This window comes from Corythoichthys intestinalis, chromosome 5, assembly GCF_030265065.1.
Source record: "Corythoichthys intestinalis isolate RoL2023-P3 chromosome 5, ASM3026506v1, whole genome shotgun sequence".
Lineage (NCBI taxonomy): Eukaryota > Metazoa > Chordata > Actinopteri > Syngnathiformes > Syngnathidae > Corythoichthys > Corythoichthys intestinalis.
This window is the reverse complement of record NC_080399.1, coordinates 12480278-12498379: the sequence shown is the minus strand read 5'-3', so window position 1 is coordinate 12498379 and position 18102 is coordinate 12480278. Positions and strand designations below refer to the sequence as shown.

The 18102-nt window shown below is 40.1% G+C and overlaps 1 protein-coding gene across 4 annotated transcripts in view; it reads left to right on the top strand.

Moving 5' to 3' along the window:
* The window catches only part of wwox (WW domain containing oxidoreductase), a 449092-nt gene that overhangs the window by 182659 nt on the left and 248331 nt on the right, over positions 1 to 18102 (top strand). The window contains exon 9 of one of the 4 annotated variants that reach the window (XM_057836008.1): positions 12609 to 14116. The exons of the other annotated variants lie outside the window; for them this stretch is intronic. Coding sequence (XP_057691991.1) covers positions 12609 to 12644 — 36 coding nt within the window. The 3' untranslated portion in view covers positions 12645 to 14116. Of the gene's footprint in view, positions 1 to 12608; positions 14117 to 18102 lie in introns of those variants that run through there. 4 annotated transcript variants of the gene reach the window in all.

Below are 18102 nucleotides of genomic sequence, written 5' to 3'. Positions count from 1 at the left end.
ACTCACACCTACGGACAATTTAGAGTGTTCAATCAGCCTACCATGCATGTTTTTGGGATGTGGGAGGAAACCGGAGTTCCCGGAGGAAACCCACGCACGCACGGGGAGAACATGCAAACTCCACACAGGAAGGCCGAAGCCCGGGATTGAACCCTTGATCTCAGAACTGTGAGGCAGATGTGCTAACCACTCAGCCACCGTGCCGCCTAGTTATACATCAGTACTTTATAAATCATTATTTTTCAATCATCTATTGTTCATTTAATTTTTGCACCGTGAACTCAAATGGTCTGCTCACATAACAAATCCCAAGCATCCTAGTTTGGAGACATCTAATGATTAAATAGCATAACTGCTGTGATAAACTGTGACCAGCCCTTGTACGAAGGCAGAGGGCTTTTACATTCACTTTGAAGGCAACATGCATATTGACCTAAAACCGATAATGAAAAATCGATTTCGATATTATCCTATATCGTGTTAAAATGCTTTTATCGGCCCACATTATCGGCTACCTGATAATATCGGACAACTCGACTTATACCCATGTACAAACCCATGTACAATATGCACAGAATTGTTGGTATCTATACAATGAAGTTGGGAAAGACAAAAGATATTGGATGCGCAAATTTCAAGATGCGATAATGAATGAGTTTTGTAACCTTTTGTGAGGTTGCCATGCTGTATCACTGACCCTGTGACATTTTGTTGATGGCCTGATTGCCCCCTGAAGATTGGCGTACCCTCAGGCTCTTAGCAGCTGGGCCTTGCCCTATACTCATCCAATCTATAGCTTCACTGTAGGCCCACAGCGCCGATGTGACCGGAGATCACATCCGCCACCATAATAGCGCCCTGTCAGACACCATACTAACGCTTGGTTCCACGATTCTTGCGTGATTATTTTACCGTGGATTCTGCCTCGGGCACCAGGCCACCTTTTTACATATGCACAAACTGAACTTTTGACCAGGCATCAGTGCTCGGTGGCTGGTAGAGAAATGGTTATTCAGACAGGGAACCTGTTTTGTTGTCAATCCAAGACGAGCCTATTTGTAAAACATTTTTTAAAATAGTTTTAACTTTACCATTTGCTTTAAATCAGGGGTGTCAAACTCATCTTTGTTGCTGGCCATGCCGTAGTTATGGTTCCCTTTGGAGAGTCATTGTCAGCCAAATATGGCTGCCATGATGAATTGACAAATCGAATAACATATAAATCAACTATTTAATATTTGATGATCTTTGGGATATTTTTGACCGAACAAATTTCCAAATTCTCTTTTTGACTCTTAATGACAAATATTTTCTTATATATTCCACATTTTGAATCTTAAAAAAAGTAAATATTATTATTTTTTTTTATTATTGTTATTTTTAAAGGGAAATAGGTAGTGCTGCAGCTATCGATCATTTTAGTAGTTGACTCGTTAGTTCGAATAATCGAGTAATCGGATAAGGAACATAAAAATTTAAATACCTGAGCTGAGCCTCAAACTATATAAAAATACATAAATAAGGATCAAAGCACAAGAAAAGAACAATTGGCTAACTTACACAGCAAAATCCGCTTGCTTAAATCGCTATAAAATGCTCACATTTTTCCTCAATGCTTTTAACGAATGGTTCAAACACACACACAAAAAAAAAACGACTGAAGATACTCATAAACTAAATTACAAATGCATTAAAAAAACATTAGCTCAAACAAAAACTTAGCTTATGTTGGTCTTAACAGGGAGCAGATGGATCCAGCCATGTTAGATGCGTTTTGTCATATTCACTGTCACCACTAGAGGGCAGTGTATCCACCCAAATCAATGAAACTAAATACAAACACTTTAAAACCTAACCATTACAAAGCTACTTTAATTAAACGAATACTCGATGCAGAAAAATTTAATTTGAATCTTTTTTCTCGTCTAATTACTCGAGTTAACCAATTAATCGTTGCAGCACTAGAATAGGAATTACACATGTTTTCACTTTATTTATTTATATTTGTAATTTTTTATCTAGTAAAAGAACAGTTAATCTATTTTTTTCAAATAAAATAAAATATTTATAAATATTTATATTTATAAATATTTATAAATATAAAATATTTAAAAAAAAACTGATTTCTATAATCCTTGAACTGTCATTGAGGACTACAGAAATTATTTAAATGTTATTTTAGGGACAAACATGAAATCGAAGCAATGAATTACTTTCATGGGCCACACCAAATGACGTGAAACACCGTATCTGGCCACCCAGGCCATCAGTTTACACCTGCACGTTAAATGCACTTAAATGTATTAGAACAAAATTTTTATTGGATGCCATCGAACGTGACAGATGTCCAATCCATTCCGACTGCGAGGGGGTGCGAATGATTGCTGCCACCCCTCCCAGCAGTGTTGTTTTCATCAACGATAACTAACGGAAATATTTTGTCGACGAACACATTTTTCATGATGAGACGATAACGAGCTAAAACGTTTTTGGGAGACTAAAACGTCACGACGTGAATGCCAGTTTTCGGCTGATGAGATGAAAATGCGCCATAGTTTCCGTCACATGTTAACAATGTGTGACCTTTCATATGAAGCTAGCCTGCATAGTAGCAGTGGCTGGTTGTGTCACTCATGTGACGTGCTAGCCCCCCCCCAACTCACCCAATAGCGTCCTCTCCAGTCTCCGCATTGCTTGTTTTGAGACACACACGGTAAGATTTGTCTTCTTATCTTGGCAAGAGAGAATATTCAATTTTGCTTTAGCCTTTAAAAGTCTGTGCTGAGTGTTCATCCCACACTAAATGTAACTCGTCACGTTAGCATAGCATTCATGTTCACGTTAGCATTAGGCTATTGCTAATGACGAGCGTTCTCATACACCCTCGGGCAACTTTTTTTGCATACAATCCGTGACGTCCAGGTGAATTTGACTAATTGAAAATAATGTATCGTTTTCCTGCGGAGGGTGTATCATCACGTGATACGATTGATAGATGCTTGTAGATGGTACAATATGTGCACGTCTGTCAATGTTAATTCGAAATTGTTGGAAAACTATTTTTGGAGTGAAGCTTTTGAATTTTACAGACAATAATATTGAATAAACATCGACTAAATGCAGACTAATTTCATCGAGTTTTGAAATGTTTAAAATATGACTAAAGTAGTATTATTGTCCAAAAGACCAAGACGAAAATTAAAAGGGCTGCCAAAAACAACCATGCCTCCTAGTCAAAATGGATTAGACATCTATCGATGTCATTGGTACTGAAACATAATGATTCTCTGCCGATGTGTCAATTATTTGCATTTTTTTTTGGTGGAAGGTTACCGTACTCAATGCAGGGAAAGATTGTGCGTAGATGGGCAAAAGCTTACAATCCAATTTGGTTTTATTGACATGTGTGTTCCTGCCCAATCCTGTTACTAGGATTATTGTCCACGGCGATACCATTTCATTAAAGAAAACACACACACACACAGACACACAAACGCACTCATAGAGCCGCAGCGGGTGAGCAGAGATGGCCCAAGGCCTGGTTATGTGCTCCATTGCACAAGGAAACTGTGTAAATGGTTTATTGTGGATGAGTTGATGTGATGGAGAGCGTGTCTGGATCAATAAAGAACCAATCAAATGCTGACAGTCTGCTACTGTATGCGGTCAGTGGTCAAGCCCACCGCCTCCCTTCCGCATGCGCGCACTTACATGAGTGTGAAGACGACGTGAACGGTATCCCAGCCCAATGGGAAAAGATGTCATTTTAGAAGTGTGCAGTGGGAATGAATGGAAAACATTTCTCTTATTTGATTGACCGAAAGTTTGCACCTGTTCGTGTCAGTTCTCGGAACTGTTTCAAACTTCATTGAGGCCCACTGTCCCATTATCCTCTATATGTAACATATACAGTGGGGCAAATAAGTATTTAGTCAACCACTAATCGTGCAAGTTCTCCCACTTGAAATTATTAGAGAGGCCGGTAATTGTCAATATGGGTAAACCTGAACAATGAAAGCGAATGTGGAAAAAAAAAACAGAAAATCACATTGTTTGATTTTTAAAGAATTTATTTGCAAATCATGGTGGAAAATAAGTATTTGGTCAATAGCAAAAGTTCATCTCAATACTTTGTTATGTACCCTTTGTTGGCAATAAAGGTAGCCAAACGTTTTCTGTAACTCTTCACAAGCTTTTCACATACTGTCGCTGGTATTTTGGCCCATTCCTCCATGCAGATCTCCTCTAGAGCAGTGATTTTTTTTGGGGCTGTTGTTGGGCAACACGGACTTTCAACTTGCTCCACAGATTTTCTATTGGGTTGAGATCTGGAGACTGGCTAGGCCACTCCAGGACCTTGAAATGCTTCTTACGAAGCCACTCCTTTGTTGCTCTGGCTGTGTGTTTGGGATCATTGTCATGCTGAAAGACCCAGCCACGTCTCATCTTCAATACCCTTGCTGATGGAAGGAGATTTTCACTTAAAATCTCTCGATACATGGCCCCATTCATTCTTTCCTATACACAGATCAGTCGTCCTGGTCCCTTAGCAGAAAAACAGCCCCAAAGCAGGATGTTTCCACCCCCATGCTTCACAGTGGGTATGGTGTTCTCCGGTTGCAATTCAGTATTCTTTCTCCTCCAAACACTAGAACCTGTGTTTCTACCAAAAAGTTCTATTTTGGTTTCATCTGACCATAACACATTCTCCCAGTCCTCTTCTGGATCATCCAAATGCTCTCTAGCGAACCGCAGACGGGCCTGGACGTGTACTTTCTTCAGCAGGGGGACACGTCTGGCAGTGCAGGATTTGAGTCCATGGCGGCGCATTGTGTTACTGATAGTAGCCTTTGTTAATGTGGTCCTAGCTCTCTGTAAGTCATTCACTAGGTCCCCCTGTGTGGTTCTGGGATTTTTGCTCACCGTTCTTGTTATCATTTTGACGCCACAGGGTGAGATCTTGTATGGAGCCCCAGATCGAGGGAGATTATCAGTGGTCTTGTATGTCTTCCATTTTCTAATAATTGCTCCCACAGTTGATTTCTTTACACCAAGTGTTTTACCTTTTGCAGATTCAGTCTTCCCAGCCTGGTGCAGGTCTACAATTTTGTCTCCAGTGTCCTTCGACAGCTCTTTGGTCTTGGCAATAGTGGAGTTTGGAGTGTGACTGACTGAGGTTGTGGACATGTGTCTTTTATACCGATAATGAGTTAAAACAGGTGCAATTAATACAGGTAACGGGTGGAGCCGCGTTAGACCTTGTTAGAAGAAGTTAGACCTCTTTGACAGCCAGAAATCTTGCTTGTTTTTAGGTGACCAAATACTTATTTTCCACTCTAATTTGGAAATAAATTCTTTAAAAATCAAACAATGTGATTTTCTGTTTTTTTCCCCACATTCTGTCTCTTATGGTTGAGGTTTACCCATGTTGAAAATTACAGGCCTCTCTAATCTTTTCAAGTAGGAGAACTTGCACAATTGGTGGTTGACTAAATACTTATTTGCCCCACTGTACACAGACTATTTTATGGTTTCAAGTCCCCCCATGACACCTAAAAGATTGTTTTGTGTGGGACCCTGCAAATGTGCTGGGAAAAAAGGTTTTAACTTAAATGAACACACGCATGGAATATAAATTTTAAACCAGGGGTCTCTAAATCAATTTGTTTGGGGGCCACTAGAGCTGGGTGAGTGTGGGCCACATCAATTACAGCAATTTAAAAAGTACATACAATCGTATTCTTCTCAATAATTATGATTATAGCCCCAACACATTATTAACATTTAGTTCAGCAAAAATAACTTCATGAGCAAATTTCATGTTCTGTGTATTTTGGCGACACCTCCGCAGCGGTACGCTGCCTTAGAAATAGAAATGTTGTTTAATCCATCTGGAGGCCACCGGGAGAATGATTTTTGATTGATTGACAATTTTACGACACCGTGCGGGTGTTCGCTGGTCCTCATGGCAAACGCAGTCTTGCTTAAGGCAAAACACCACCACTTTTGTCCACCGGCGTCACTGAAATTGACCAAAACTAAAAAAGTTACCAAGTGTTGCTTTAAGTTTCTTTTATTTTATTTATTTTTTTCAAAATACATTACAAGTGAGGTTTCAAGCCACATTTTATTCAAGTCTCAAGTGCAACCTTTCTCAACTCACATCAGAGAGACTATTAAGACGTCTCCCCAGTTGAGGTTGTCTCAGTCCGGACCCAATCGGCATCCGAGCCAGGCTAAATTACCCACAAGCCACAGGTCATAAGCAGCTCTGCTCTTGTTTGCCAAGGGACTCCAGCTCTAATAAAAAGGATCAGAGGAGGCCGTCGGGAGACACAAACTGACCCATCCTGCCTTCGTTTTTGCCCTCCTCGCGTCCCTTTGGACCTTCATTTTTTCCCCCCCCACACCGTGACCCCTCGGATAGGAAGTAACCCCTCACCCCTCCTCACGCCTGCGCGCCCCCTCCCTCATGCTTTGTTGTGACACCGAGCTGATGGACTATTTTTCAAATTGATTTAAAAAAATGTACATAAGCAACCGATCCCCTAGCCCAGATTACCTATTGATTTTTAATATGAAAAGCTCATTATATAAGCAGGAACTGCAACACAAAAAGCTAGCCAACCTTTGCATAAATCCTTTAATTGAATTTCCAGAGCCCGTGGTTCTACATTTTTTAATTAAATCCATTTCTTTCTTTTTTTTCCCCCCCTCCATCTTTTTTTTAAGGCTTGCTTGTGTAATTTGCATGCTGTGAAGTGGGTGCTGTCCCAGATAAAGTGCCATTGATCCTTATTAAGGCTCACCTCTGGGCTCGCTGAAAACCAACCGCAGAAATTAAATGTGCTCATGGTGCATACACTTATTGCCCGCATGATAGGATTAGAGGCAGTCGGAGAGGGGGAAGCAGGGAGGGAAGGAGATAGAGATGGAGGCGGAAGGAGTGATTGGGTAAGAGGTGAGGCTCATTATTAATAGTTGCTCATATTAGTGTAATATTTCAACTCGACTCCGCTGGGATGCGACAGAGGAGGCCTCATTTACAAATGGAGGCATTATTTGGGTTCCTTATCAAACGTGCGGTGTGCTCAAACAGAAGGTAGTTTAGCAATTTGGGTGTGAATTTGGAACTTTTTTCATTCACTCATTGGCTGCCATTAGTTATGTTTACATGGCCACTTTTAGTCGGATTAAAAGCCTGGTCCAAATAAAAATGCTTCATGTACACATAGGCCTGTCGCGATAACAAATTTTAGTGTGCGATAATTTATCTCATAAATTATTGCGATATGCGATATTATTGCGCCCCCCCCAATTTTTTAAAAACCGTTTTACAATAACACAGTGAGAATACAGTATATATTAATAGATCAAGTACACCCATTTAAACGCGAAAAGAAATCACAACTAAAAACAATAGACCATGCCTCTTAAGTAAAAGACAACAATATTAATACCGCATAGAAACACAGAGGAAATAAAATGTGTTTTTCAAGAAAAAAAAACAAAAAGAATTGCAGTTAATAACTTAAGCATTTAGGCAAGTGAAAATTTTTCCCCTCACAGCTTCTCCAGTGGTGTTCCATAGGGATGCAACTAGGCATGTGCCGGTTACCGGTTTCACGGTTTACCGTGGTGTGAAAACGTCGCAGTTTCAAAACCACTAAAATTTTCCGTCAGACCGTAGGACGGTATTCGCTATTTTTCTTGTGTCAAAAACGCAGCCAGAAGCGGCTTGGCGCAGCAGCGCTCACCCCCTCCCGTTTGTTGCTGTGTGTGAGAGTGACGCTATCGGCTACACAGCCAGCTAACCTAAAAACAATTACTCCAAACATAAGGCGTACTGTTCTTCAATTTATTGAGCTCTCAAATCGTGGTAAGTTTAATATGCAAAATGAATACATTTAAAATGTTGTACAATTAGATTTTTCCATGTGAGTAGCTTCCACAGATTAGCACCATGGAAAAAGTTCGCCAAAAACAAAACACACATTTTCCTTTCAAATTCAATATACAAACTAAGTAAAAGCTTACAAAGATGAATGTTAGCCTAGGCTCAGCTGGGAGAGCAACTTCGTTGAGTGTTACAGCCGCAGAGTGAGAAAACAAGCTTGATTCGCTTGAATGAAGGGGAAAAAGTGATAGCATCAAAGATCGCTAATTACGAACGATGATCTTGCCCTAAGCACAAATCCACGTTCGCTGGATCAAGGTGAGGTCTCACTCCCAATGTGTGTTTTTTTTTTTTTTTTTTTTTTTTTTTTTTTTTTTTTTTAGATGAAACCTTTCCACAACAATATTGACATTTTAACTAACTTATACATTTTTACCTAATTTATGAATTCCTTATGTTCTTTTTAACACAAAGGCATGACATCATGTAGACTAGAGTTGACACAGTGGCTGAAAATGGCAAAACTTCACTTAAGCTTTTCCACCCTCAAAAAAAAGTCGTGCAGTATAAATTTTTAAAAATTTTATTCAGAAGTGTTTTTACTTTATAGAAATTATTTTGTTCTTGCTGTAATCTTGTGCAACTTGAGCTGTGGCTGTGAGTATAGTCTATAAGTTATATTTATTTTAATTTTATTTCAAATATTTTTTTATTGATAATTTATTTATTTTAACAATATATTCATGTTCCAATTTGCAACTATGGTCTGAAAAAAAAAATCCTGTTCAATGGAAAAAGTTTTTTGTTTTTTTTTAACCCATACTTCTCAAAATTTTTGGGAGCTATAATTGCAATACCGTGAGACCGTGAAACCGCGTTATTTTTGCTCACGGTTATCGTACCGTCAAAATCTCATACCGGCACATGCCTAGATGCAACGATACAGTTAAGTCACTGTTCGGTACGATTTTTGATACGGGGACATGATTTTTGATCTGATTCAATACATTTAATGCTTTGGGAAAAAAATAACTTTTTTTTTTTTTGGCAAACGAGCAAAAATTAAATTGCCATCATTTAAACATGCATTTTAGTGCTTAATATCTATGTGCTTACTTCTTACTGATCTGAAGAAATTTAGTATAAAATTGCTGAGAACAATATTTACTGTTTGTAATGTGAGGCGGGGCACACTGTTGATTGCTACAGCTCTCTTAGCAGCTAGGTTTACTACATGAGCAAGACATCCTATTTGGGGTCCGAATCCATCTGTGTCACGTACTGAATTAACAATATTTGCAGCATTATCTATAGTCACTGGTATGGATTGATTTGGCCTTCTTAACTTCCATTCAGTCATGGCGGTTTATAATTCATCGATGTAGTATATGGACTACGTGTCCCATAATCAGTCTGGGCTCACGTAGCCAGTGGCATGGCACGTAGCATATCTAGTTTGCCATTTCATGATATCTAGTGTGTGCGCGCATTAAAAAAGTTAGCAAACGCCACAGAAGTCACATATGCTCATTACTGCACAACACCAGCATATGACAATCGACTTTCATAAACAGGACAAGTTTGAAGCACAGCGCTCTTAATTTGCCACTCGAATATGCGGTGTTGTGCCGAAAAATAGCCGCCCCGGGTGAAATGTCACCCCTGACGGGAGCGCCCACACGTCAACAACACAGGCACGCCGGAGACGGTCCGCAGTCAATCCGGAGCACTGGCGCGGCCGGTACACGTTGAACAATAGGATATAATGGAAACGATTGGCTACGGCGCTATTTTTTGCCGACCTGCATTTTGCACAATTGGTAACAAGGAATCCGAACTTTAGATAGATAGATAGATAGATAGAGATTTGATTCCGAATGAGAGAGGTGGTTTATGCCAAATAATCAGATCGGCGTGCATTAAAAAACACTTTATTCCAAAATTTTGGAACAGACTGTCCTTTGCTCTGACATCAGTATATGGCGGAAAACACTCAGGTGACTTGAAGTCCCGCTCTGAGACCCCAAATTTAGCCAACTTTCAAAATTGTCCGATAGGCATGTGTGATACATCGTTGGAAAGCTTAAAATCTCAATTTTCTGGGGGAAGAAAATTTTTGAACAGTGGGGCATTTCAAAAATATATAAATAAATAAAAATTAAACAGCAAAACCCTATCTGGAAGTGAGAGCACTTGAGAGCAGAATTACAGACGCTATGATTTCAATAAAATAAAAAATAAAATTCGAGATATTATCGCGTACTTACCTTGTTGCGATCCAAAAACGTCATGTAGCATGTATCACTGAGTGTCAAGACACTGCTGTGAATGGCCACAGCTGGATTTTTTGGGAATTTTATGGGTGAAACATGGTAATATAACAAGGGTCGCGATGCAGAAATCGCAGCCATCAAGGAGTGGTCAAGATTCCAATTTTTCTTTGTTTGGATCGATTATTTATCATCTAACATATCGGAAAAAATGCGACAGAAACGACAAAAAAAATACAATTAAGCGATAGTTATGAGGTAAATATCCGTGACTTTTTTACAGACGCCATTTTTTTCATTGTGACGTCTTTTGTATAAAAGTTTAAAATATGCGAGTGAATGATTTTTTTATAGTCGTTTTTTTTTTTTTTCTCCAAATGAAATATTAGACATCAATTACCATATTTTTCGGACTATAAGTCGCAGTTTTTTTCATATTTTGGCTGGGGATGCGACTTATACTCAGGAGCGACTTATGTGTGAAATTATTAACACATTATAATGTCATTTCACATCTTATTTTGGTGTTTTGGAGTGACACTGATGATTTGGTAAACTCGTTATCATGTTCTTTATGCTGTAGTTATTTGAATAACTCTTAATAGCTATGGCCACTTTTGCGTTCTGCCTTTGGCAATGTGTGTTCAATTGTATTATTGACTTTTTTATATTGAAATGCATGCTTTTAGTTTGTGGCGCCTTCACGCCCAAGTGGGGGCGCACTTGCACTTGCTTACGGGAAGAAGAGCGCTCACACGCCAGAAAAAGATGGACAGCTACGCAGCGTCTCTGAGAGTGGGCGAGAGAGAGAGAGAAACACGGTTGCGAACCTACGTTCATTGTTTATGCTTGTAAAATATCTCTACAGAGGCAGCGCCTGTGTGTATCATGTTTTCTGTTGTTGTTGTGCGTTTTCCACCTGCGATCGGACACTTAGAGCCAGTTGTGTGGTTGTTTGAGCGATGTGCTAATACTAGTGAACGCATGCTAACCATTTGTGTCATTGCAGTAATAGCACCTAATTATCATTTATTTACGTTGATGCGAACCTGTTTGGTATCGAGGACAAAATTGATTCAGCAAATTATACGGACGTCCAGCATCGTCATTTGGGAGTTTAGCTCGCTGTATAGCCAGGACCGAGCCGTAGCGTCCTGGTGAGGACAGTATATTCGCATTTCATTGTTCATGCATCATGTAACATCACACTGTACACTTATTCAGCATGTTGTTCTCTATTGTATTTTTATATTAAATTGCCTTTCAAGGTGACATATCCGTTCTATGTGTTGGATTTTATCAAGTAAATTTCCCCCAAAAACGCGACTTATACTCTGGTGCGACTTCTATATGTTTTTTTCCTCTTCGTTGGGCATTTGATGGCTGGTGCGACTTATACTCAGGTGCAATTTATAAGCCGAAAAATATGGTAATGATTCAAAGTAAAAAATTACAGACATTTTGAATAAGAATATAATTAAATACCTTCATTTTATGGGTAGGTTGAAACAAAAGTGGTTGCGCGATGTCTGTAAACGGGTGTTTTCAGGGTAAAACAGGCAAATTAAAAATAGTTTGGGGGCTTAATGCGCCATGAATCTGCTATGCAAGCATATAGACATATTTTTCTATCCAACACAACAGTTGTTTTGGCTTAAAATACAGCAGTTTATTTTCAAGAGGAGTGCAAAAGCAGAAACTGCTTTTTCAGTCTGTTCTGTGTTTTCCGCCATATGCGTTTCTGTGATTCCCGAAGCTGATAGAAGCAGAGCGAGCCGAAGACAGGGTCTTGCGCAAGACTAAACTGTGTTGTATTTGAGAAGACCACGTTGCTGGAGATAAAAGATCTTAAAAATGTTGAAAGACTTAATGGTGGAAAAACACACAAAATAATAACACTAACGTTTAAAGTGCCCATGACAGCATTAAAAAAATCTTAAATAGGATTATTATGTGAATTAGAATCATATTTTAAGACGATTTGACTATATACAACAATTTGGCAAAGCACAGATGACGGGAAATTAGTCTTTTAATCTGCCGTTTAGTCCCGCATGTCATGTCGAGCGTCCCCAGCTGGATGAGGACGTCGGCAGGGTCACGATTTCATCTGATTTAGATTTCAGCCCATGGAGGGGGAAGATTCAGAACGAGAAAAGTATGACAGAGAGCGGCAAAATGTCATGATCTTTCTGCTCCAGTATTTTTACAGGATATTCTTTTTATCTAAGTATTTTTCCCCAATTGCTAAATAAATGGTATAGCCATGACAAATAAGTCTTGCTAAAAATGGAAAATGAAGTATTAAAAATGCATGTATTCAGTACGACAGGGCAAAATTACTGCATAATGGTTAAAACTGCCGACCTTTCCCCTCCCGAACGGTATTTTAGGCCACCAGAGTTAGTCCGGCTTTTGTCATTTCCCTGCCCCGTTTTCAGAGACGGCGGTCTGGCAGTGCTCGTCGCCGGGAATGAACGCCGAAAAAAGCCCATTCTCAGTGGACAAACCGGTCGACGTCGGCGCAGGGGGCTGCTCGTGGCCAAGCCGAGGAAAGCGCATTCTTGGCGGGCACATGAATACGACCGAGGGGGTAGAAGCTACCTTGGTGTGTGACAACCCACCGGTCGTCAGCTGAGTGGCCTCCGCGGACAAGGAGCATTGTCGTCTACAAAATGCAAGCCACCTCCTTATTAAAATGTGTGCCATGATCCCAGTATTTGACTTCATGTAAAACACGTAGCTTACTCACCTCACAATGGTCCCACTGTTGTTGGACTTGTTATGGCCATTATCTGCGTTGAACGGGGACTTTCTGCAACCCAGAAAGACTCACACGCCTCTCCCTGGTGCAGCAACAAAAGCCTGCAGCACATTGGGCTGGTGTGATGCGAAAAATAAACAAATTAATTCGCAAAATCAGTTGAATCCGGAGTCCTTCTGTAGTATTGGCTGTATGCTAAACATGATTAGCCCGCTGACGTTACATTCACATTCTTTGTCAATCCAGGAAATCACTCATTTTCATGGCGCGTTATTCAAATAATTGAATAAATACGGTATATCAATCGCTTCCACACACATCCAAGCGGTCCATTTCATTCAGGAGCATAAAATTCCGCGTGAAAAATGAAATGAACATGCTTTTTGCTGTCATAGGCACTTTAATGTCTAGTTCAGTGTTGTCAAACGTACGGCCCACGGGGTTATTTGTCATTTGTGAGATCAAGTGCGTGCACGACTGCACTTAGCTCACGTTCGTGCCCGTCATCACATTCATTAGTTTGCCCCCTCCCAATCAAAATGGACTGGACATCTCGCGCCATTGATGGCAGCCAATGAGTTAACAAGGAAGTGACCAAAAAAGTCCCAAAACAAGCAGGAATAAACAACAGGAAGTAACTTGGAAATGCCCCCCAAATCAACAGGAAGTGACCAATGAACAGGAAGCAGGCTGGAAATGACAGAAACATAACCAGGAAATGTTGCCAAATTTACAGGAAGTGACCTGTAAAAACCCTAAAATTAAAAGAAAGTGACGCAAAATGAACTCATTACCTTCTATTGACACCAATAGACGTCCAATTTACTCACACCTGGAGTACTGGCTTGAATGCTCATCGTTTCTTGCCATTGTTGGCTTTAAACGTCCAATCCTTTTTGACTGGGAGGGGCTAATGAATGTATGTTCATTCGCCCCCACTTAGTCAAAATGGGATTTTATTTATATACAGTCCCTGACAAAAGTCTTGTCGCCTATCCATTTTTGAGAAACAATTGCTAATAACTAGGGCTGTCAAACGATTAAAATTTTTAATCGAGTTACAGCTTAAAAATTAATTAATCGTAATTAATCGCAATTAATCGCAATTCAAACCATCTATAAAATATGCCATATTTTTCTGTAAATTATTTATATTCTGTAAAATAAATTGTTGGAATGGAAAGATAAGACACAAGATGGATATATACAGTGGGGAGAACAAGTATTTGATACACTGCCAATGGGAAAATCCATTGGCAGTGTATCAAATACTTGTTCTCCCCACTGTACATTCAACATACGGTACATAAGGACTGTAGTGGGCATTTCACTCTACTGTCATGTAAATCTGTCTATGCTGTCCTCACTCCGAAGCGTCTACTTTTTCCAAAGCTAGACAGCTAGTGAACGACGCCTTAATAATCAGACTTCTTTCTTTTTCATCTGATTTATTAATAAAATAGCCTCAAACCATTGTCCTCGTTAGACAGTCATAAAACTACAAAAAAAAAAAAGTACACAAGCATTGCATTAGCAACAACGTTAGCTTAGCACGCTATTCAGGTTCACTAAACATAAACAAAAAGCGTCTCATACAAAAAATAGAACATTTCGCTTACTAACATAATATGTACATTCTTTACAACAACCATACTTACGGACAGATCTTGTCCAAGGATCATATAAGCACAACATTACAATGTAGGCTTCAGCCCGAGACGTCGTGCAGCCATATGAACTGGCAAGAAAAAAAGAAACCATGTCGCAAAGCGACCACAAGAGTTCGCTGTTGTGCTGCAGCACAAAAAGCCTTGCTGTAAAACTTACCAAAAGGCAGAATACTGTCTGAGCGGGACATGTGCGTTAATTGCGTCAAATATTTTAACGTGATTCATTTTAAAAATTAATTACCGCGCGTTAACGCGGTAATTTTGACAGCCCTACTAATAACCTGACTTTAATTATTCAATTGGTTTCAGAAATGGCTCATATGAAAGCTAAGACCCTCCCAAATGTTGTTGAATGTACAGAAATATATTCGTTTCACTGAAAAAAGATTTATCATTTAATGAAGACATAAAGGTCAAATTTTGGCTCGACAAAAGTTTTGTCGCCTACAGAAAGTAGTGTGAAAATTGAACAAAAAATGTACTTCAAAATACAAAAATATGTTACATAACATAAGGGAATTAAGTAGTGGTGCTGTGAGATCCAAATTTTAATATTTTGTATGACTTCCATGGGCTTCGGCAAGGATTCATACAATTTATTGGTGAAGTCATCAGGAGTATCAGAGAAAGCAGTCTTGCATGCCTCCCAGAGTTCATCAACATTCTTGGGTTTTGTCTTCCATGCTTCCTCTTTCATCCTACCCCATACATGCTCAAATGTTCATTTCTGGTGACTGGGCTGGCCAGTCCTGGAGGATCTTGATCTTCTTTGCCTTGAGGAACTTTGAGGTAGAGATTGAAGTATGCGATGGAGCACCATCCTGCTGCAGAATTTGTCCCTTTTTATGGTTAGGAATGTAAGAGGCAGTTAAGATTTGTTGATGGGGCGAATTAACATACAATAAATAACTTTTCACAAAAACCAAGAAACAACAACAACACATCACGTTTAGCTTCATGTCATAGGCTTCAATGTGGCTGTAGATCCCCACATTGCCCATCTGATCAACTCTCGGTTGGGGAAACTTTCCAGGCGGCAGCTTTTATATAAATGATCATTAGATAACAATTGTAGAAGCGCAAAAGTCCTCGCTTACAGAGACATTTTCATAAATGGGCACATGAAATGTTTACTTGCTTGTTTAATTTCACACTTGATAGATCGCAGACTATCCAGAGACTTAACTATTAGTATACAACCCATTAAAAAGCCAATTTTCCAAAATATGTCCCCTTTAAATGAGGGGCGGTGCTCGTCGCGTGGAAGTGAAGATCATATCTCATTAATGCCTAAAAGGTCGTGCTGTGCAATCTGTCCGAGACGAGGGTGCTTAACTGCCTATTTAGACATTAAATGATACTTCATTTTCTTGTCCTTAGCCTTCTTAGCGCCAAGCAACGGATGATTCCCGTGTCGCGGCAGCGGTCCTCTCTTTCGTTGGCTTCCTGTGTGGCTGTATGCAGACGCTGGAGCCGATCGATAGGGATTAACCTGTGACCCCCGCCACATACTTATAGGCCAGTCCTCGCTGCTCACACATCTTTCATCAGTTTCACTTAAACACTACGCTTCACTCAATAAGGCACTGTGCGCTAATTCGTTTCAAAGACTGAAAAGGCCCTCGACTGTAGCATGCCTTATCCAGAAAAAGGACAAAACAATAATAGTGTTGTATGTCTCTATGTATTGCAAATGTACACTTTTCGATTGGGTAAAGCACAAGTAAAGTACAGTGGGGCAAATAAGTTTTTAGTCAACCACTAATTGTGCAAGTTCTCCCACTTGAAAATATAAGAGAGACCTGTAATCGTCAACATGGTTAAACCTCAACCATGAGAGACAATGTGGGGAAGAAAATCACATTGTTTGATTTTTAAAGAATTTATTTCCAAATCATGGTGGAAAACAAGTATTTGGTCAATACCAAAAGTTCATCTCAATACTTTGTCATGTACCCTTTGTTGGCAATAACGGAGGCCAAACGTTTTCTGTAACTCTTCACAAGCTTTTCACACACTGTTGCTGGTATTTTGGCCCATTCCTCCATGCAGATCTCCTCTAGAGCAGTGATGTTTTGGGGCTGTCGTTGGGCAACATGGACTTTCAACTCCCTCAGCAGATTTTCTATGGGGTTGAGATCTGGAGACTGGCTAGGCCGCTCCAGGACCTTGAAATGCTTATTACGAAGCCACTGTTGCCCTGGCTGTGTGGGAGGGATCATTGTCATGTCGAAAGACCCAGTTATGTCTCATCTTCAATGCCCTTGCTGATGGAAAGTGATTTTCACTCAAAATCTCTCGATACATGGCCCCATTCATTCTTTCCTTTACACAGATCAGTCGTCCTGGTCCCTTTGCAGAAAAACAGCCCCAAAGCATGATGTTTCCACCCCCATGCTTCACAGTGGGTATGGTGCAATTCATTATTCTTTTTCCTTCAAACGAGAGAACCTGTGTTTCTACCAAAAAGTTATATTTTGGTTTCATCTGACCATAACACATTTTCCCAGCCCTCTTCTGGATCATCCAAATGCTCTCTAGCAAACCGCAGACGGGCCTGGACGTGTGCTTTCTTCAGTAGGGGGACACGTCTGGCAGTGCAGGATTTGAGTCCCTGGCGGCACATTGTGTTACTGATGGTAGCCTTTGTTACTGTGGTCCCTGCTCTCTGTAGGTCATTCACTAGGTCCCCCCGTGTGGTTCTGGGATTTTTGCTCCCCGATCTTGTTATCATTTTGACGCCAAGGGGTGAGGAGGGAGTTGAAAGTCCGTGTTGCCCAACGACAGCCCCAAAACATCACTGCTCTAGAGGAGATCTGCATGGAGGAACGGGCCCAAAATACCAGCAACAGTGTGTGAAAAGCTTGTGAAGAGTTACAGAAAACGTTTGGCCTCCGTTATTGCCAACAAAGGGTACATAACAAAGTATTGAGATGAACTTTTGGTATAGACCAAATACTTATTTTCCACCATTATTTGCAAATAAATTCTTTAAAAATCAAACAATGTGATTTTCTGTGTTTTTTTCCCACATTCTGTCTCTCATGGTTGAGGTTTACCCATGTTGACAATTACCGGCCTCTCTAATATTTTCAAGTGGGAGAACTTGCACAATTAGTGGTTGACTAAATACTTATTTGCCCCACTGTACATCTATAGCCCCTTTCATACTCATTGCTTTCACACATGGAGAAATATCCCGGCAATAACGCGGGTTGGACACTTTCAGAGACTCGGCGCTCTCCGTGCGGGGAGGGCGGCTAGTGTGATTTTATAACCTGAACAATTGGCTAACTTACATAGCAAAAGTCCGCTAGTTTAAATGCTATAAAATGCCAGCGTTTTTTTTACAATGCTCTTAACAAATAGTTCAAACACATATTCCCACAAAAAACTGCTAAATACACCTTTAAGCTAAATTACGAATGCTTTAAAACAGACATGTCCAAAGTACGGCCCGGGGGCCAAATGCGGCCCGTGGTCAAATTTCATCCGGCCCCC